Below are 21,677 nucleotides of genomic sequence, written 5' to 3'. Positions count from 1 at the left end.
AGCCTGTAGCAGATACAGACTCTCATAAATCTGAAGTGACAGAAAGAAGCAGATTACTTTTTAGAAGAAGGTTTTGAAAGTAGTCACTCCTCCTATTCATTTTCAGGTGCATTTCCCTCACATATCTGGGGGAAGCAGCCCTAAACCTCCAAGAGTTGAATAGACTCCACCCAATCTACCATAGAATGGCATTTTGGAAACCCAGCAGTCTTTGATGGCTCATCATAAATACAGTGAGATTGATTTCCCCAGACTTTTTAGCACCAGCATCTGGTGTTACACATGGGGGTAGGATATATCCACCCAATAAAATAAATTATAGCTATTTATGTGGGTACTAATAAATCATACAGGTTTTAAAGCCAGTTTATTGAATTTAAAGAAGTTTAACACAGTAAGACACAGATGAGTGGAGTTTCAGAAAGATGAAGAGATGTGGAATGGTAGCAGTTATTTTGTCAGGCAAAAGCTTTGTATTTCAAGTAACCCACAAGAGGATGGAGGCTTTCCATCTCTTCTAGGAGCCATCACAGGCAACTGGAATGATTGATGGTTGGTGTCAGGATTTATTTTTTTGAAGCATCAGATGATGCCATCTGTTTCTGGTGGACATTTCTTTAACCCTGAGGGTGTTTAATACTTAAGCAGACATAGCCAGATGCTTGCCCAAAAAGCATCGACTACCTGAGAGCTCTGCTTCCCAGGTGCTTCTCAAGAAAGGCTGGATAATGGGGAATACAAATAGCTGAAATTGCTTTGGGACACACAGGTAGCTGGCATGGAAACGATGGAGGGAGAAGCTGGGAATGTGCTGGGGTTTATCTGTTTCCCTCGGAGGTTTGAGCTCTGCAGCATCACACCAAACATTCCCTCTGCCAAATGAGTAGGAGCCAGAAGGACAGCAGTGACATGCTGACAGTTGTTCTGACACCACTTTCTCTGTATCCCCAGCTGAGCTTATTGATGGATTCTGGGCTGCTCTCCTGCAGAGCCACATGTGACTCGGCAAAGGGAACTCGCCTCCCTTACATAAGCGCCCGAGCTGACGAGACAGACTCAAACGACACTTCCACTCCTCACCAATGATCCCTTGGGCTCCCTGGCTTCTTGTGGACCCTCAAACCCTCCTTGTTGCCAGTATTTCCCAGCTCTCATTATGGCTCCTGCAGCTTTCTGATCAATCCTCCTCCTCCCTGGCGCCCCACGTGCCCCCCGCTCGCTGCTTTGCGGATTTTGTCTGTCCTGACGATGACTGCTCCTGACGTGCCTATTCCTGCCTGTTTATCTGCTGGCCCTCTCAGCTGACGTAACCAAAACACAAATGCACATTTCCAGAATGTTGGGAGCTGCTGAAAGAGCAGCTGAGGTGAACAGCAGCATCCAGGACGTGAGCAATGGGGTGCAGAGAGAGGGGAGGGAAGGCAGTGTCAGTGTGAGACTTGGGACAACCTGAACTCTCTTCAAATCTCCTGTGGCTTCCCTGCTCCTTGCAAAAAGCTGTTTTTCCACAGGTTTCACATAGTTCCACCTTATCCTGTCTTCCTTCCATTGTGCAAGAAGTAAAACCAATAGACCCCAAGGAGTGTATGTGTTTAGAGGCAGAAGCACAACGTGTAAAGCTTGAGGACACTGCAGACCTCTACTGTGATTCAAAAATTAAAAATCTAAACCCTAAATGTTGTAATTTTGGCTGTCATACCTTCTTGCCAAACCTACTTTAATTTCCAGCAAGCAGATCTAACCTAGTTAGGTTTGCAATTAGAAGGCACACAATATTTTATAACTGCATTTCATTTATATTAATAATTAGATTCAATACAAATACTTCATATTCCTCCAAGGAGATTAACCTTTATTCACACAGTGGATGTCTTCAGTGGCCCCCATGAGTAAGTCATATTTGTCATTAAATGCAAAAATAATTACTTGATTCAGGGCAGCAAGTCTTGCTGGAGCCCTTGAGTTAAACATTTCTCTAGGGATAGACAGTAAAACCCACAAAAATGGGGCTTTGGTATTCTATATTTGTATATAATTTGAAAAGAAAATAAGGAGATAGCTGGAAAAGTGCTATACTATGTCATCAGAGTTCCATTTGCATTCATTTATTGACAAAGGTTGTCTGAATTAAAGAGGCCTTGTACTTTTTGGGGTAAAACAACCCTTCATCACCCTTTAAAAAGTTTTATAGTCTTGAAATTCCCTGGTTTAATGCTTCCTGTCTTTTAAAAGCATTGGGGTTTTGATGTATCTTCCCTCAGTGACAGCCCTATCATGTCAGGCAGAAATACAAATCTCCATCTGAAGACCACCTTTGACTATCCTAATATGCTTTGGTTGTCTGAGCTCCTGAAATGTAAAATTGTAATCCATTTTTACCCAGGCCTGTAAGATGCTATTTTGCTATTACTTCTGGTTTTACCACAAGGGATAATGATAGTTCTCTGTACCCATTTCATTTAAACAAAGAGAAAATCTGACATTACCATAAGCCTCTTTCAAGCCCAGACGTGATCTGCTGAGAAATTTGCAGTGATGGAGAAGCATCAGCATTGAGTGAGACAGGACTTTATGGATACTCCTACACTAATAAATTAAATGTGTTCAGGGATATTTTCTGGCACTGAGGGCAAATGCAAAAGAACACCTCAATCTGTGTTATTAAACTTCTTCATACTCTGCACCGATCACAATATTCCAGCTGGGATAGACCTGTGCAGCTCCCAGCCAGCTGATGGAGTCCCAAAGGGAATCATCAGTTCTCCTTCACAGTTCTCCTTCTTCTACCAGTTCTCCTTCACAGGTGGCCACATAGACTCAATCTTATGTTCTTCAGTTAGAGATTGTGGTGCTCAATTAGTGACGCTCAGTAATTAATTCTAGAAAAGGGTTTATACAGAAACAAAGCCCCTGTGTTGAAGACCATGCAATCCAAATACCAGCCCTGTCTCACACATTTAAGCACTACACATTACAGCTGCATCTTTTGTGGGTTTTTTTATCTGTTTTCTTCACTCTAAACATTGAAATAAAGGCAACTTTGGCAAACAAAACAAAACAAAAAAAATTGTTAGATAAACACATGGGACCCAGTGACACCTTATATTGCTTAGGGTCTGTTATTTAGGAAAGTTATTCAGGACAGAGAATTGATGTGAATTTCTTCTCATATATTAAGCTTCACATAAAGCTGCAGCCATTTCTCCAAATCTCTCTCTTGAACATCTGTCAGGCCAGAATCTATGCTTAATGACCCTTCATCTTTCTTGCCTTTCTCCTCCTTCTAGGCCATTATTCCCATCCAGGTTGCGTTGGTGGTGCTCAGGACAATGTTCAGACATGGTCAGATTCTTGTAAAAGAACAGGATGAAGTGGAAGCACCAAGTTTTGCATTGCTCCCATTCATAGAATCATCTCCTGCTTTGGATTGGAAGGGACCTTAAAAATCACCTATTTTCAGCCCCTCTGCCATGGGCACCGAACCTTCCACTAGACCAGGCTGCTCAAAACCCTGTGACTTGATTTTTCTTTCTTGTCCAGCTGCAGAAGTGTCTGTCAGAACAGCTCTGGTAAGGCATTTTATCAACAGATTTTGTCTGTTCAAGAGGGAAATGGTGGTAATGACTCCTAATGAGGCTCTGTTGGTGTCTGACCAGTTTGAAAATCCTGATTTTAACCTGATGGAGGTTTAGTGGGACTTTCCCAGAATACCTCTTCAAGGATCCGTTCCTACATGGAATTGTAGAAAAGGCACATAGGCAGGCACAAACCTCTTCCACCTAAGAATGTGACATTTCCATATTTCTGTCTGTCTCATGGGCCAAATTATAACAGAAAAAACATCCATAAATGTTTCCTGAGATGTGGAAGCAGAAGAGAAAGACAGGTTTCAGGCGCATTTGACAGAGAAAAGTTTCCACTGAGTTTAACCAAAGTGGTCAATTAAAATCTCATCCAAACCCTGCTGAGCAGTTCTGCTGCCAGGCACTGAAATTACCATAGGAAAAAACAGGACCAGAAGGTCCTCTTGGGTCAATATATCAAGCCACATGGGGATTTGTTTGCTTCCCAGGATGGCAGGGACAGAAATAGGTAATTTTAGGGGCTATTTAGCCAAAAATATTTCGATTTTTTTGGGTGGTAAGACATTTTATGACTTCACAGACCCCATTAGCCAGATCTGACTATAAAGGCACCTCCATGAAATTATTTCAGATGCAGATGTTCACAGTGACTGATCCATATACTCTCAAACATTTTCTGCTGGTAAGCTACTGGATCATAACATAAATATTTAAACAGGGCTGAGTGCATGACCTTACACTTTGTATTTCATAATTCCATGCATCATGCATTAATTCAATAATGGTTATGCAATCCTTTCTACAGGGTACTGTGATACCCTAGAAATTGGTGGTGCTTTCTACCTTAGTGTTCTCAAAAAATGTCATCAATATTTTCCTGAGTGAATGGACAGCAGGGAAAAAAAAAGAGAAAGGCTGGGACTGATCCTAAAGGAGTAATTCCATTCTTATATTCTGCTTTTAAGGAAAATTCTTAAGGTATCAGTTTTGTGGTTACAGTCCATGTACGTTTACATGTTTATGACTCCAGCAACGCAAGATCCACCAGGGAAATGCAGCAGTGATTTGCCAGCTTGTGGTGGCTTGGGGAACAGGGCTGGATGTGCCATGGATGGACTGGGATGTGTGAATGGGACAGAGGTGACACAACAGCAGCCCAGAACTCAGCCCTGAGGGCCAGTTACTGCCCTGCAGCTCTGTGGATTGAACACCAAGGGATGCTTTTGGGCTCATGCAGCCCAGCTGGAGCAGGAGCAGAGACAGCGAGTGCATTTCAGGCTGTCCCTCCCTTGGTGGCACCTCAGGAGGGGCTGGCAGGATCCATCCTTCATCCTGGTGGCCACCAGAGGGTAAAAGTGTGGCTTGGCCAGTGTGTCACACACACCCAGCGAGCCTGGGAGGTTGTCCTGCTCATGATGAAAGTGTCACTTTTATTCATGCACGTTTTTAGCAGACATATGCCACAGACATATTTTCTGAAAAATCCTTTCGCTAGGATTTTTCTCCTGAGAAGCTGAGAGGCCTCAGAAGCGAAATGTAAACATTGATTATCTGATTGCTTGGAATGTAGTCTGGAGGTTCCTTGCCAACAGGTGCATCTTTGATTGGATCCATGTGGATTGTTTCTTCTTAATGACCAACCACAGGTCCAGCTGTGTCAGGACTCTGCTCAGTCACAAGATTTTATTATTCATTCTTTGTTAGCCTTCTGATGTCTCCTTTCTCTTCTCTTCAGTATACTCCTAATATATCATTTGCTTTTAATATAATGTATATCATAAAATAATAAATCAGCCTTCTGAAACATGGAGTGGAGATTCTCATCTCTTCCCTCATCCTGGGGACCCTCAAACACCACCACAGCACCCAGCACACACAGCTGTGCCCCGAGAAGTGGCTGGTGTCACATTGACTCTGGCCAGAGCGGGGGGCACCAGGACCTGCCTGCTGTCCCTAATTCTCCTTCGTCATCTCAATACTTGCTGTCTTGGTGACTTTCTTTGCCTACCTCAGTAACATAAATATACATTAAAAACACGTGAAGCCCTTTTGAAAACTTAACAAAAAGCGTAATTATTCACTTAGCTATTTCAGAAGCTCTCTCACAAATGAGGAAAAAATTCTTATGATCTGTCTGGTTTGGCTTTACCTTCTAAAGCAGCCTCAATGACTCTAAAATGCCACCTGGCAGTAGCAGCACAGCTTTATTGTGCAAAAGGCAGTTACACTGCACATAGTTTTCCAACTATATTGTAAAGTTTAGTTCCTTGAAGATGATTCACTCACCAGCTGACCAGCCTTAAATATAGTCTCATGTGGCATTGCACACAAATTGTCCCAGACATTTTCAGGATATATGAATACTATTCAAAGTCTAAGGATATACTAAAATTCCTTTCAACAACTGGACTGCTTTATAACACAATGTTGCCCAGGGCACTTACTGAGTTTCCTGGCTTTCCTTTCACCATTCTTTTGAATTTTCATGTTAGTGAGGCTGCAATCCAGTCACTGAATATACCACAGAATTGCAGTGGCTGTAACAATTTCAGCACCAGTTTTCAGACTTTACAGGAGTTCAGGTGCAAGTTTGCTCCATAATCCTCAGCCTTGCAGCTGGGAAAGCAACCCCAGACATCACCATAAGGCAGATGTGACAGGTAAAACTATTTAATTTAGATGCATGTACAGATATGCTACACCAAGATTTTCTCCATGCCTCTAGATACAAAGGAAGAATTTAAAATCCAAATGAGAGAAAGCCTCAGGAAAATATTCTTTATCAGAACTGACTCCTGAAACTCAGAGGAGGAAAAAGGATCTCAGCAAGTTTTTCCTTGCTGGCACAGATGGCAATGGAGTTACAGGTTAAAGTTTTTGCACATGAGTATTTTTATTTGAAAGGGCTCATGGTGCTTTTAAGCTAACAGAACTTTTGTGCCTGATGATGTTATGAGAGTGAGTTGGTGACTTCAATCCACTCACACTGAGGAAAGCAACAATTTTTCTGATGCCAGAGGTGTAAGATGACCTCCTCTCTACCTGCGAATCAACATCATGAAATCTCCATGTTGGCACTGAATGAGTCTCATGATTCATAAACTGCTGTTATTTTGCTTATAAATTATTTCCTTCTTTTTTTTTTTTTTTTTTCTATGAGAAACCCAAACACAAGAATTATTCCTCTTTATCAGTCTTGGCCACATCCTTACAGAACTGTTGGCTGAAAAGAGTAAAGCTAGCAATTTTCTCTTCCAGTTGACCAATAACTTCAGCTTCTCCATGCAGACAGAGTTTTTCAATATCTGGTTTTACATCTGGGACAGTCTTTCTTTTTTTTGAGCACTGAAGGTTAAATATACGTAGATAATGTTAATGCAGTCTCTGCTGAGACAGATTTCATACTTAGCAGAACTTGTGCACATTAATGAGTGTCAATATCTAAGGGTATCAGATGTTGCTAATTCACATCTTTTAATAATCCATTAATATTTCAAATGTTAACATTTTCCCCAGAATTTAACACATATTATTTCCAGCTTTCATCATCACACACAGAACACATTGCTTAGTGGCAGGGGGAAATTAACTTTCTAGATCTCAGGCTAAACTCTCCTAAAAGATATGATAAATAATGTTTTTTCCTAAATAAAGAAAGTAATATTCTTCCCCTGCTCCTCAAATTTAATTTAAAAAAATTATAGAAGTGGTAAGTCATAGAAAAAATGTAAAAAATTTCTCACTTTATGAGTAATTAAAGTTTAGTCTTTTGACTTTTATTTTAAAAAACCTTCAAAAATGTACTTTGCTCTTGCAATCAACATTTTCATGTGGAAATAACTGTTAAAATTTAAGTTAATGTGAGCAAAGCAACACACTTTGCTTTTCTACAATCTCTTTCAAGAACTTTTCTACCCCAGCAGCCGATTACCAAAACATTGGGTACTTAAAAGCAAAACAACGACTAAAAGCAATTGGTAGCAAAAAAAACTTGGGTTTTTTTTTTTGGTTTTTTCTTTTTTTTTTTTTTTTTTAAAGCAGCATCTACTATTAAATAACTCACTACATAAACAGTAAGGCCATTAGAGCCACAATGTCAAAGATGCTCTGTAAGCTGAACAGGCAAAACATTTCCTCAAAGACTGAAAGCCAGCAAAGCGCTCCTTAAGATGTCAACAGGGAAATATAATTCAGTCTTAATAGGTTCAGAGCTTGTGTAAGCCATGCTTATGGGATAGTCTATTAAAAAAACAGCAAGTGAGCCAGTGACATTACTGTAAACAAAACCTGGAGCTTCCTAAAACATGCAGGCTAAAGACATTCAAAATTCCTCTCAAAGACACTGCTGTGGTATGGTTTGTGTGTTCTGGGCCAGAAGTGAAGGGAAATATAAATATGAATATATAAAAGTGAAAGGAAAAATAAATATTCCCAAACAGGAATAGGTGATGTGATACTCACACCTGTACAGAAAAGAGATGAGGAAAGCCTTCAGCCCCATGAACAGCATAAAATATAAAATCACTGTGATCAACTCATGTGCCTTTCTTCTAGTAAAACACCTGCTCTTCTGGAAAAAACCCCAGCAAGTTCTCATTTCCAACTAGCCAACTAGTAATGCAGCTTTGGGATAGGAGCAAATCTGTCTTGGTGACAACCTGGTTCATTGAATTGAAATTGTAGAGCAACGTGATATTTGCCATTTCTGGATTAAAAAACGGTACATTTGCACATGCCCAACAGGAAAGGAAGAAAAAAATAACCAAAACATCTTGAGAACTCACCACCAGGTTTCCTATCACCATGACCAACAAGAAGACGAGAAGGCACAGTGGCTGCCCAGCTACTTCCATGCAGTCCCACATGGTCTCGATCCACTCTCCACACAAAATTCGGAAGATGATGAGGAACGAGTGGAAGAAATCATTCATGTGCCACCGTGGCAGGTTGCCAGTGGTGCTTATCTTCTTCACATTGTCCAGGTAGCTCTTCCCAAAAAGCTGCATCCCTACCACGGCAAAGATGAAGACGATGATGGCCAGCACGAGGGTGAGGTTACCCAGGGCACCCACTGAGTTTCCAATGATTTTAATGAGCGTGTTTAAGGTCGGCCAGGACTTTGCCAACTTGAAGACTCTCAGCTGCGAACAGAACATAAACAACAGTGTCAGCTCACAGGAGCATCAGCCATTTCAGCCAATGAATTATTCAGGTGAGTAAAACGTGAAAGATGTTAAATGCCGCAGTGCGTGTGGTACAAGGTGATTTTAGCCATACTTCCTGTTAACCTCATTACTTCTATTAATAAAACATCACTTGGGCTTCTCAGATGAGAATTAAGCTTTCCTGAGCTATGCCCTGCCCTGTTAGATAGACATGGTTTCAATGGCACATTCCCTCACTGGTGGGGAAAGGATGGAAGAATGACATCTATTTCTTAGTATTTCATTTTGTGATGCTTTTCCTCCTCGAAATAAACATCCTGGCAGGCATCTGGAGGGAGGGATTTCAGGCTTGGTCCCACAATGAGAGAAGGAATTCCTCTGTGCTTCAGAGCAAGTCTCCCTCAGATGTTAATAGCTGTTAGCTCCCAGGGTGAAAATCACCTCTGTGCCGAGGATCCCGCGGTCTGTGCACAGCCCTCAACCCACTTAAAACCTATTTTAAGGATGTAAATGGTGCCTAGCCCTTGTGCTGTGTTTTCTTCTGAAGGTCTAAATTAAGCCCTACTGAAGCAGGATTGCTCCAAAAAACTGGAGGGAGACACTTAGGACAGTGATGGAAAATTTACGTTTTTGAGCAATGCAGAGAATTTTGGGTGGAAAAAAAATCATTTTCCTCCGGTAAATGTAACCATAAGGGCTTGTTTTCCTGATCTTAAAAATTATGAAGCCATATCATGGCCAGAATAATTAGCATGGACATCCTGGTACATGAAGTGCAACACAAATGTCAGGCTGGCAAGGAAAGCACTTTTCTGTTCCAGAATGTTGCCAGTCTCTCATTAATAGAACACCACTGTCCCCTGCTTAACAAAGGAGCTGACAGCTCAGGAGTTCCCGTGAAAGACAGATGCTGTGTTATGCTGATCAGTTCTAGAAAAAAAAGAAATCCCTCTCTGAATAATTCAAAGACATTTTCTTTTGACAACATCTAAAAGAACAGTGGCATGTTTATAACATAATTTAGGAATAACAGCTCCTAAAACAACAAGTTATCAGCTCTTGCATTTCTTGGACTATCAATTTTCTACTGTCTGTGCTAACAGGTGCACAGGTATAAAATGGCAGATCTTTATTACAAATTGGAATTCAAATATTTTAAGTGTGCTACAAGTACCTGGCACAGCTAGAAGGAATCAAATTATGTTCTCATTTACCCTGATGTAAATCTGGAACAATTCCATTTATCCCACAGTAATTAGTGTCACATACTGTTCACCAGCTTGCAGCAATTATAGGCAGATGCATTTAAAAAAAATATGTCGCATTCATGTCAGAGTTTATATGTAATTAAAAAAAGATGGTTAAGAACAAAATAAGACCATTACCAGTCGAAAGGAGCGTAAAACAGACAGGTTTCCCATGCTAGACAAACCCAGCTCCATCAGGCTTAGAATAACAATTATGCTGTCAAAAATATTCCAGCCCTGTTGGAAATAGTAGTAGGGGTCAAGGGCAATTACTTTGAAGATCATTTCTGCTGTAAAAATCCCAGTGAAGACCTGCAGAAAGAAAGTACGAAGTCAAATTAACCTTTTAAGCACAACTCCTTGGTTGTGGAGTTTCCACTCTCACAAGTAAACCCATCAGAAATTCACACACATTCAAACAAAATCTTGCTTTTTTGTGGCTGACTCTTTATCTCTATTACAATTTTGTCTAGTCTTTTCACAATAACATCTGATACTGCTGTAAAATTGTAATGATATCTGACTTCAGGATCTGGATTGGAACATACATTTCTATCTCCTATCATCTGAATAATCACAGTGGTAAACAGAAAAAAGGGGGAAAAAAAGGCGTAAAGGTGTCTTTTATAAAGGTTAAATCTATATATTCAGTGGAGAAAGCTAAGTGAATGGAGAGTGTTGAGGGCTCTTTGTGTTGCAGTGTATCTGGTGTATAATCCCTTTTTATTTTGTTCTTATTATCAATAGAAGGGCAATGCACGCCTCCAGTTATTCTGAGGTTATTGCTGGCAGCAGAGACGATTAGAAACTCTAATTCGAGTCTTGGTGGGTTTGGTTTTTGTTGTTTTTTTTTACAAATAGTCACAGCAATTTTCTTCTCATTGCATCTTGGGAACACGTTGGTTATTTATGACGCAGTTCAAATGTCATATGTTGGAGCTTCTAATTGGAACATTTTTCTTTAAAACAACATATAAATATACCTATGAGGCAGAGGGAGCAGGGAAAGGAAGGCTGCTGACAGCAAATTCACTTTTAATAGATTCCTGTGAAGCATCCCAGAGAATCAGATTTTGTACTTTTGCAAGTCCTGCCTAAGTAATGTTTTAAATGCATAGTGCAATGCTACAATCAACTTAAAATGACAAAATGTGGGCACGAAGTTTGTCATATAATGTTTTATTTTAATGTCACATCGTAGTACAAGCTGCCCAGAGCTTTGTGTTTCTGGAAAATTCTGGAATTTCTGAAATAGAAATAGATACATTTGCAGAAATTGATATCTTTAAAATTAAAATACATGGTTTTCTGTAAAACAATCAACAGTAATGCACTTTGTTGGTCAAAATAGAGGGGGAAATCCAGAGGTCATGTATCACTAATATACAGTCAAGGAGACATATTTTTCTTCCAAGAAATTGAATATTTGCAACATTAACCCAGGAAAACTGACCAACTCTGAGCAACAGAGATGAGACACCCACTAAGACGTGAAAGGAAAGGAGAAAAATCATACCATTATGATATTAAAAAATAAAAATAAATTATCATAGCCTGAATTTGAGGAGTGCTTGGCTTTGCTCTGTAATTCTTCAGGAATTAATTGTTCCAAGTGGCCATTTTACACAATTTCTTATGGCAAATACCTTCTGTTTCCCCTCAGGAAAACGATATCTTGGATTGCAGCAATAGAGCAACTTCCCAACACCACCTCATACCAAGAACACAACAAACAACCTGTCTCACATTTCCAATTAGCAAAGAACTTGTGAGTCACAGGGGTTAGAGATACCAAAGATTCCCACCATGATGCTCAAATTTTTCCTGGGACAGAGAGCAAGGCAAAACTGGATGTCTGTGAAATTCTATCCAGGGGACTGCCTTAAAAACCTACTAGACCACGCTGCACACATTATGCAACCCTCTTGCTGAGAAAATGACTCAGGAGGATCACTTTCTTCGCCTGAATCATTTTAATCAATAGCCTTCTGAGAAGGAAATGTCACAGCAAGGCAGCAAAATGTCTGAGCCCTCCTGGAGGCATCAGGAATTGTGTGTGTGTGTGTGTTATGCACCAGCCACAAATTCCACACAGCACCTGCACAAGGGGCTGGGTGCTTCTTGTGATAAAGGCTGGAGAGAAAACAAGCAGCTTAACATCCCACTGGTGCTAAATATGACACTGCTGATGTGGAGCACTTTGTCTTTAAAAAAAAAACCCACAAAACAAACAGAAAACCCTTTTATCTGTCGTTTCAGCCATTTAGGCTTTAATGTTGCATAATGGTGCCTCAGCTTCTAAAGGAAAAGGGAAATTGAGGGAGTTCTTGCTCTCTCCACTCATTTTTTTAGTGGTGGCACAGTGTGGGTGGATGAACTCTGTACACGTGCTCGGCTGGCCTTGTGATCACGTTGGAAAATGTTCGTTCCTGTAAGGGATGAGCTAAAGGGGCCTGGAAGATGCTGAATGAAGGAGATGGAAAATCCCAGCAGGAGAGCCCCAGTGACTGGCAGATCCAGAGGAAGAAAATCCATATTCCATTTTTTTATTCTTTCATTTCTCTCAGAAACATTTGCTCAGAGTAAAAAAAAAAAAAATAAAAAAAAAAAAAGGCAAAAAAAAAAGAGCCAAAGACCTGCCCTGTTTAATATTTCCCCTGTTTAATGCTAGCATAATCACTCAAAGAGGGTTAGATGTAACGGGAAGACAGCCAGCCAGCCAGTGTGGGGGCAGAGGGGGGGCTGCCAGTCTGCAGCTCAGGGGATGCAGCCACCTGGCAGCCTGCCCTGGAGCTGGGACTCCCTTCCCTTTCACAGGGAATTGCAAAAAATGTCAGTTTTCATTACAAATGACTTTGCAAAATCTTCCACGAAATGGAGTTACCTTTCCCTGACCTGCTCTGCTCGCAATTAATCCAGTTATGCCGGGGTTTTGTAAAGCTGGTGAGGGTGAGCTGGGGCAGGCTGGGCTCTCACAGACCCAGGCTGGGATCTCAGGAGAAGGGGAGCCCCGAGCCATCAGCCTGCTACAAAAAATGCAGGCAGGCCGTTTTGCTTACTTTACACTTCAGCACAAGGAAGAGAAATAGCTCTAGGCAGTGCTAAGAAACGCACAGTGAGATTTTTTCTTCCCTTTTTTTTTTTTTTTTTCCATCAAAATTTTGCAAAATTTGCTTTGTAAAATTTCACTCTCTGGAAAAGGAAAAATCAAAAAAATAAAAGAAAAAAAAAAAAAAAAAAAAAAAAAGGTGTCTCTCTGCAAAATTCCCCTGTTTGCAAAAATCCCTGTGTCTCCTGAGTGTCTAATTTCCTGATGGCACCTGGCACAGCCCTGCTCAGCCCTGGCAGGTCTACAGGAGCTGTGCTGGCAGGAGGGGAGCCAAGGGCTAAAGTTTCACTGCCTGTGGTCTGCAAAGGGGGAGGCTGAGCTGCCAAAAGCAGAGTGAGGAGCAGGCACCTTGACTATCCCGAGTGCCAGAGAGGGAAGTGGAGGCTTTGCCACCTGCTCTGATGGACGCAAAGGAATTTTTTTCAAGTCATCTTAGAAGGCCACAAATTGTTGAGCAGCAAGAAGGAATGTTGGCTGCAAAGTGCAGCTGGGTGCTGTCTTGTAAGATGATTTCCAAGCTATCCTTATCTACTGCTTTCTGCAGAGGGCAGGAGCATGGCTTTGGAGCAAGAGAGACCCGAACAGGTTTCTGCTTAGCACAACAACAGAGGGAGATTTGCCAAGCCACATCAGCTGAAAAGCTGGAGACAGTCCCACAGCCTAGGGGGAAGAACCTCAACCCATGGAAGGCCAGAGCTGGAAATAACAAGGACCAGGGTAAAGAAAAAGAAAATCTATATGTTATATCCCATATTCTAGGACCGATACAAAATGCCTGGTTATTGCTACTACCTACCCAAATGTGCCAAAATGAGAAACTTCTCACTAAAGGCAGGTCCCACACCTGCAGTGTCTCTGTGTGCTCCCACTGGGGTCAATGGCTACTGCAGTCACAGCCCTACAGGCCACTGCTCACCTTATCCAAAAGTAAATGTCACTACACCATCACATTAATGGGGATTGAAACTATTCATCACTTTCCACTGACTTTAAAGAGACAAACACAACTGGCACAGGCTCCTACACTGTAAATACCTAAAATTAGGTGACATTAATCCAGCTTTGAGATACTGCAGCCTCTGTTTCTACAGAAATAAAGGGCTTTTTAACCTCTGCTGTGAGGTTAAAAACTTAGCAGCATCCACCTTCCAGATTCCCCAGGGCACTTTTGTTCCTGTAGGATATCTCTGCTGCTGCCACTACATTTTAGGGGCAATCCCACCATGCCATAGCTAGGTGGCTGTGCCTTTTCTAATTCAGACTCTTCTACAATTAAAAGGATTCTAAACATTAAGTTTGAAAGCAGTAACACATAGCAACCTTTAAACGTAACTCAGAGAAAGATGAATAAAGAAAAAGACTCAATTTTGTTGTAACTGCAGAGTTTTAGCGGCTACCTGGGTCACAAATTGTATCTCATTGCCCTTGGAAAGGCTTTTCTGCTGTCCCTGCAGCTTGATTGTGGACTGTCCCTCTGCTTTTCTTGGCACAAGTGTGGTCTCTGCTTGCTTTGTATCTCTACACCCACCTGCTCTGGTTTGCACATTAAATTTTCCCTCAAAGCACTGGCTGCACTTTGCTCCCTGTCCCCTCTGCCCTGGGGATTTCATATGACCCAGCTCATGCAGAAGATGCACAACAACGCCTTCCAGCATAGATATCAACCCATGATCAAACACAACTCCACTTCCCTCCAAGATCTTGCCTTGCTTTTTTTCTTTATGTTTCTGTTTTAACATAAAAGTCACTATTAGTCACCAAGAACTTCTGCCTTATGGGTGCTTTGCCAGAAAACCTGAATAAAGCTCATTAACCTTTCTCTTATCTCATTTCCTTAAACAGATATCTATCAGGAACAGCCCAAAACCATGGCTTTAATGGTTACTAATAACATCAGAATATGTTAGCTTGATAAAAATAGACATTTTTTCCTCATTCAGTTCTCTTCAGAAGGAGAGACTTGCTTGACAAAGGCAAAGCAATGCTGGCAGTTATCAAAGTGGGACATTCCCATGGCCAAAACTTTAAAAAAGCAGGAAATTTCACCCCTCAGGTGGCACTTCAAGCTCAGGCTGACTTACCAAATTGCCAATGTAGAGCATGTGCTCAAACTCCTTGGTCATCTTGTAGTGCTCCAGGGCCATGAAGAGCGTGTTCAGCACAATGCACAGGGTGATGGTGAGGTCAGTGAACGGGTCCATGACCACAAACTTGACAAATTTCTTGATTAAAAGCCAAAGTGGGCAGCAATCCCAAATGAGGAATTTAACAGCAAAGTGGTTCCAGCAGGGAGGACATTTCTGGTGCGATTCCTCAAGCTCTAAGTCACAAGCAGCAAAGTCACAGTCAATTCACACTGAGTTATACGACAAGAGAACACTTAAAATTACTCATTACACAGAGGAAGGCCCACAAATTACCCCAAACTTTTTTCAAAGATAAAAATATTCCTGTCCTAACAGGCTGGCAAATTACACACTTTGGGGTTTTAGCCAGTTGACCTGCACTTAGCAGACAGTGACCTGCTCTGAAAGCAAAAACCTTTTAAAAGTGTCACAGGCAAAAAGTGAGAATCACGCTAAATATGTGAAGTCTAGTATTATATATAGGCTTGGATTCTTACTCTATTTTCCATTTTGCCAATTTCAAATGGATAAGAACACATTGTCTTCATTTAGCTTAGACTGGAATATCTAATTTTCATTCCCTGCTCACATTTTCAAAGTACCTTAAGTAATACCTTTTAAAGCAGATAAGAGATGAAAGAGCTTAAATCCAATATTTAAAGCTTATTTAAGTACTTGAGAACGAGACTATCACAGTAGTTGTCAACAGAGTTTCTGTCCTTGATGTGCAATCCAAAACAGCATTAAATATCTGATTTTTCTGAAAAGCCCACTGACAAAATCAGGGAGCACATAAGCCAGTTTCAAAATGCTACTAAAAATGTGCTTTTTAAAGGTGCTCTTAAAATATTGCCTGTAACACCACTTTTACATGCTCATTTTACCTATGCACAAAAGAACTGAAATAGCTTCATAAGAACAATTTGTGTTAAATGGTGAAAAAAAGAAAAGTCCAAAAAAGAGACAGTTAATGGCTAAATGACAATGATCGGCAGAATTGCTTAATGCCTTCCTTTTCTGATTCCTTTATGGGCATAGAATGCTGTATTATGGTTTTAGTCTATATAATTAGAAGCTGCACTGATAACAGGAAAACTTCAGCCAAGGCTGTTATTTCAATCAGTTCATAAACAGCCTCCTCTCCCAAGGCAGGAAGCATTTGGGACAAGGGGAAATGGCCCCAAGCTGTGCCAGGGGAGCTTCAGATTGGATATTGGGAAAAAAAACCTCTTTACTGAAAGAGTGGTTAAGCACAGATGGAGTCACCAACCCTGGAAATGTTCAAAAACTGAGTGGACGTGGCATTTTGCAATATGGTTTGGTGGCATGGGAATATTCAGTCAAAGGTTGGATTTGCTGATCTTGGGTAATTTTTCCTCAGATTCTCTGATTCTTTATCCACTCCTCTTCAAAGGACAACAGAACTGTGCTATTAGTTGTCTTCCATCAAGCTTTCAAAATGCCCTCCCTATGGTGTCCTACCTGCACAGATTTTGCACACACATCTACACTGCTCTGAGATCTTTGGGAAATCAAATTGCTCCCAAGAAATTACTCTTTCCAGCCTCCAAAGAGAGGGTTTACAGGTAAACTCTAAAATTATTTGAGAACCATGGATTTCAATGAATTTTTTTTTTTTTTTGAAACTTGCCTCTGAAAGCAATAAGGGGTTTAGGGCAGTCAATTCTTTAGGGATTTAATTTTCCAGGTAAATCTAGACCATATTCTTCACAACGTAACCCCTTTAAATCCAGGTTGCTGCTAAAAGATTTTGTTTCACCCCCTTCAGCCTCATCCACATGTTATTTCTCTGTCCTTTTGCCAGGTTTTGTGTTCCTAGACCTTCTGGGTGAGCTGGTTCTGCTTGTTGGTCTATCTGAAAACCAATCACACAAAGTGCAGGAACACAGGGAAGGAGGAGGGTATGACTGTTGTCTTTTGGCAGTGATGTGGCATTAAAATGGTTTAAACCAATTAATAATCCACATCTTTTCCCAATAAATACGATATTTGGAAAACACAGGATATTTAATTTTTTTCTAATATCTGCAAAAGAAAAAGTAAAATTAGCCTCTGTTTCTTCAGCTACTGTTAAAAATGATCAGAAAAATACAACCAGCATTGTGATGGTTTTCCTCTTATTTTTAAATTTAAACAGAAATAGGTCCTTTCTTGTCTGCAAGGCTTTGTAATGTCTGGAAAAAACAGACAGTTGTTGACTGCCCAAGAGCTAAGAGCAGACACCAAATAAGTAAAGGGGAAGGGATTTCTGGTCTGGCTGTTTCAAGGTTTGGCACAAATCTTACAGCCATGAATATGGTTAAATCCTGTCATACATTTTATTCTGATCTGACATTCCCTGTTAATAAGTATTCAATTTCAATGACTAATCAAAGTCTGGGAGTTAGGAAATGTTTAATAAGGATTCTTCTACATAGAATCATAGAATCATTTAGGTTGGAAAAGACATTTAAGATTCCAGCTGTTATCCCTTGACTGCCAAGTTCACCACTAAAGCACATTCCTGAGTGCCATGTCCTCTGAGTTATCCTAGACTGGATGTTCTCTATCTCTGTGGTATAAAGGAATAGAAAAATACCATTAAATAAACAAGAGCTACAGAAGTCCAAGCCTTTTAGGCACTCTTAACACATTACAAAGAACAAATCAGTCACAAAGCTAATTGCTAAAAACCCCACAGAAAACAAATAAAACCTTTGCAGAGTACATTAAACACTGGAATACACCAAAGCAATTATTTCCCTATTTAGAACACAGCTCTTTATTCATTCAAACACAAATATATCTTCTGGCCACAATACTGCTGAATATAATCATGGGGAGAGTAAAATAGTGAGGATGAGGAAGGGCTTTGTGGTTTCACACTGGGCAATGTCCAGGTCCTGTCTGTGAGTCCCTGTCCATCAGTCACACAGAGAATTAGGCTGCAGGAGAATCCACAATTTCCCTTGCTGCTGTGCTCTTGGCTGACATTTTCTGTGCTCTTTGGTGCTACCTCCTCTCTCATCCCTGTTTGTGTAGGAGACACGAGAAATTGTAGGAATCCCTTCCATGCTACAAGTCAAAAGATTGGGAATGCAGGGGTCTTGCTCTGAGTTGTCCTTTTGTCAATAAATTTGCAAGAGGAACATGCAAAGTTCCTGCCTGTGGAAACCCAGAGGAGGAGAATTCTCCTGCAGCTCATGAGAAGAGCAGTGGAAAAATTGGTTGAGAAATATTTCTGTGGTTGAAGCGTCCTTTGAGCATCCTCAAAGGATGTGGTGGGACTCCAACACACACCACAGTGCAGTGTCCCTGTTGTGAGAGATTTAGAGACTTTGAGACTTTCCTCCCCTCTAATTTGCAGGTTCTGCATGTGCCAGGCTTTCCATCAGCCCCAGAGAGATGAGGCAGCAGCACATGTACAGTCAGTCACCCAAAACCAGGCTGGTGCTCTGCCACCCTGCACTCCAGCGAGCCCTGTGCCCATCTAACACCACGACAGCACAAAATCTTAAATCTTACAGCTCCAATTCTGATTGTATGGCATTTTCTCTGGATTTTTACAGGTCCATTGGTAAAATAAGGATTGTGCTGCCACTGTTATAGGGGTTGAAATAACAACCCTTAGTGCCTTCTTTCGAAACCATATCAGGGCATTTTGTGTCACTTTTTTCATGCCTTTTAGCACAGAGATAATTTTGAGCGGGGAAACTGAGGATGTCTCTTACCTTCCAGGGCACTGGTGATGATGCTGACAGCACTCACTGCCCTCTGCCTCTGAAAGGGCTCCTCTGAGTGGTCCACTGAGGGCCGGTGGGGCATTAAAAGCTGTTTCTTGCTTGCCTCGTCCGAGGGGGAGGTCTGTTCAAAGGAACACACTGGATCAGCGCAGTGAATCCAAGGCAGACACTTGGGTAAAAAATTTCAAAACTGCCTAAGCATTAATTTTGTCATCTGAGGAGTTTAAAGCTCACTGACTTTTGTGTTAAAGGCATGCTGGTGGGGCATAGTTTTGAAAATGGCACTTTGAGCAATTTTGGAGAATTTGTTCTGCCCTTCACCTTCATGTAAGCTGTGGGTGAAAATAAAGGAAGGCTTGCAATGCCAGAGGAATAGCAGTGCTGCTTTCCCATCCTCTTTGCTTGTGAAAGAAGGCCTGCTTAATTACATTAATTAATCCATTATTTCTGAAATGTGTTAAGTATTTAATTATACAGCTAGAAAAGGAAAAGGGCATGGGTAACAGCTCCATTGCAGACCTCTGATATCATACCAAGCAAAATGACTCCCCAACACATGTTTTTCCTTGTTCTGAAACACTGCCAAATCTCAGGAACATATTGTCATTGTGGTGATCTTTGGTGTTATGGATTCTGAAGCTCCATAATTAGGGGAGAGATTTAGCTTTCTTTTTCTCAGGAAAAAATAAATAACCTAACCCTTGTTCTCATGTTTCTCAAGGAAAAGAATAAAAAAAAATCCCAAAGAAATCAAATACCAGAAAAACAGAACTCCCAAACTGTCTTTGTTTAATGTCTCATTTTAAATTAGTTTTATGCTTGTTGTAGGCTTGGGTTTCTGAAGTCAGACAGAAATACAGTATAGCTGAAGACACACACTGCATGAAACACTTCATATTGTCAGCTCACAGGAGCAAGATGTTAAGGCTTTTATTATTACAAGCTCTCAATTCATATAGAGAACAAATCCCACTTGGTTTACTCCTCCAGATCTCACACAGGTGGAAAGAAAAGTGGTTGAGGTGCAAGAACCTGGGAAAGCCAGGTTTAACATCATTCTCTGCCACAGACCTCCTGGTTGAGACCCTCAGTTTCCCAAAATAAATGTTTAACAGCCCCTGCCCTGGTCCTCAATCATCCAGACATTGTGCAACAAGACAGGTGTAGATGGATATATCCTGATGGCTCTTGTGTTATAGCTCAGGGAAACAGGAAATGAGAATAAATCCCTGCAAAGATGAGAAACTCTGGTTCATTAAGATATCGTAGTAGCTGCTTTGGTTTCTCCACGAGAAGCGAGCTACAGGAATTAGATTCAGCCTTCTGGATCTTCTCATCACTTGGGTCTGAAATGGCCCTGACCCCCCTGATCAGCATCTGGGATGCCAACTGAGTTGTGCCAAAAGCTGCAGCTCCACAGCTCTGCTGTTTGTGCCCAGGGACCCAGCACCTCTCCTTTTCACCATTTCTCTACCAAAAACACTCTTCAAGAAAGGCAATTCCACGAGAAAAGCAAGAAACAAAGGTGCTGAAGCTCTATGAGCTGTCTTTCTGGACTGTGACCTCCTCAGGGCAGGGCATACCCCCAGCAAAGGGCAAAGATGTTTGGCCATGATGGACAATGACAATGATAACCAGGATGCTGGTCCCAGGTGACTTCAAGCACTGCAGTTAAAAACAACAATCACTGTGAGGCCAGAGAAGAGTAAAGACTTTGAAAGCAAGAACTTAAAACATTAGTTGGGCCAGAAAAGCAGTGGTGCTCCAAAATGGCCTTTACTTCCCCCCTAAAATATCCTTTTAAAGAAAAACTCAACAGAATCTGCTCATTGCCCATTGAGTTACTGACTAAGTCATCTCAAAGGGAAAGTCATAACCAGAAACTCTTCAAAGAGAGTCATGCACAACTAGAAAACACTCTCTCCTTGGCTTAGGAGCCAGGGAATACCAGGAATGGTGTTTCAGATGCATTAGTTTGCTTGATTTCCTTCACCTCAAAAACATCCAATAAAAACCAATGAAACAACAAATGTTTTATTAATGAAGAAAGCATCCACAAAATTGCATAATCATTCACAGCAGTTTGGAATACATAACAAATACATGGTACCAAAAAGAAAGAGCTAGACAGAAAAACAGGAGGGAGGCATTTTTTAAAGTAGAATAAATTTAAACAAACAAGAAAGGAAAAGCAAAGAAAAAGAGAAAAAAAACCAAACCACAAGTTTGATGAACCATAAGAAAACCTCAAATTTCAAACCTCTGTGGCTTATTTCACTCTTTTTAAGCTCTAACCTCTCCCCATCCTATCTGACCTAAACCATAGGATGTACCAGTAACTTGTCATCAGACAACCTCATTCCCAAGAGTCCTTTACCTGACAGCCACCTTTTATTCACAAGTGCAAAGCGGTAGAAACCCAAAAGAAAAACATTCACAGGTTCATTTTTCCTATTTTTTAAAAAAAAATTTATTTAACTAAACCAAGCCCCTGTTTTCTGTCAGCCCCCTGGCACCAGGCACAGAGCACAGACACAGATGACACAGTGTGTGGCAGGCAGTGCCACTGGGCAAAGATTTGCCAGCAGAGAAGTAAATCCAGCACGTAGCCACTCTGTCACTTACTAGGAAGAATTTTTCCAGGAAAGAAAGTTTCCATCCAGGTGAATTGCTTAAAATTACTAAAGCTCCTTAAGGAAGGTC

At 41.0% G+C, this 21,677-nt stretch overlaps 1 protein-coding gene across 1 annotated transcript in view; it reads right to left on the bottom strand.

The window, feature by feature from the left end:
- The window catches only part of LOC131094203 (sodium channel protein type 5 subunit alpha-like), a 214,261-nt gene that overhangs the window by 86,066 nt on the left and 106,518 nt on the right, over positions 1-21,677 (bottom strand). Inside the window, exons 13-16 of the mRNA XM_058041717.1 lie at positions 18,963-19,095; positions 15,187-15,425; positions 10,135-10,308; positions 8,369-8,725 (exon numbers count right to left, since the gene is read on the bottom strand). Coding sequence (XP_057897700.1) covers positions 8,369-8,725; positions 10,135-10,308; positions 15,187-15,425; positions 18,963-19,095 — 903 coding nt within the window. The remainder of the gene's footprint in view (positions 1-8,368; positions 8,726-10,134; positions 10,309-15,186; positions 15,426-18,962; positions 19,096-21,677) is intronic.

This window comes from Melospiza georgiana, chromosome 1 (assembly GCF_028018845.1).
Source record: "Melospiza georgiana isolate bMelGeo1 chromosome 1, bMelGeo1.pri, whole genome shotgun sequence".
Classification (NCBI taxonomy): domain Eukaryota; kingdom Metazoa; phylum Chordata; class Aves; order Passeriformes; family Passerellidae; genus Melospiza; species Melospiza georgiana.
The sequence above is the reverse complement of the archived record's forward strand: the minus strand, read 5'-3'. Positions and strand labels throughout refer to the sequence as shown.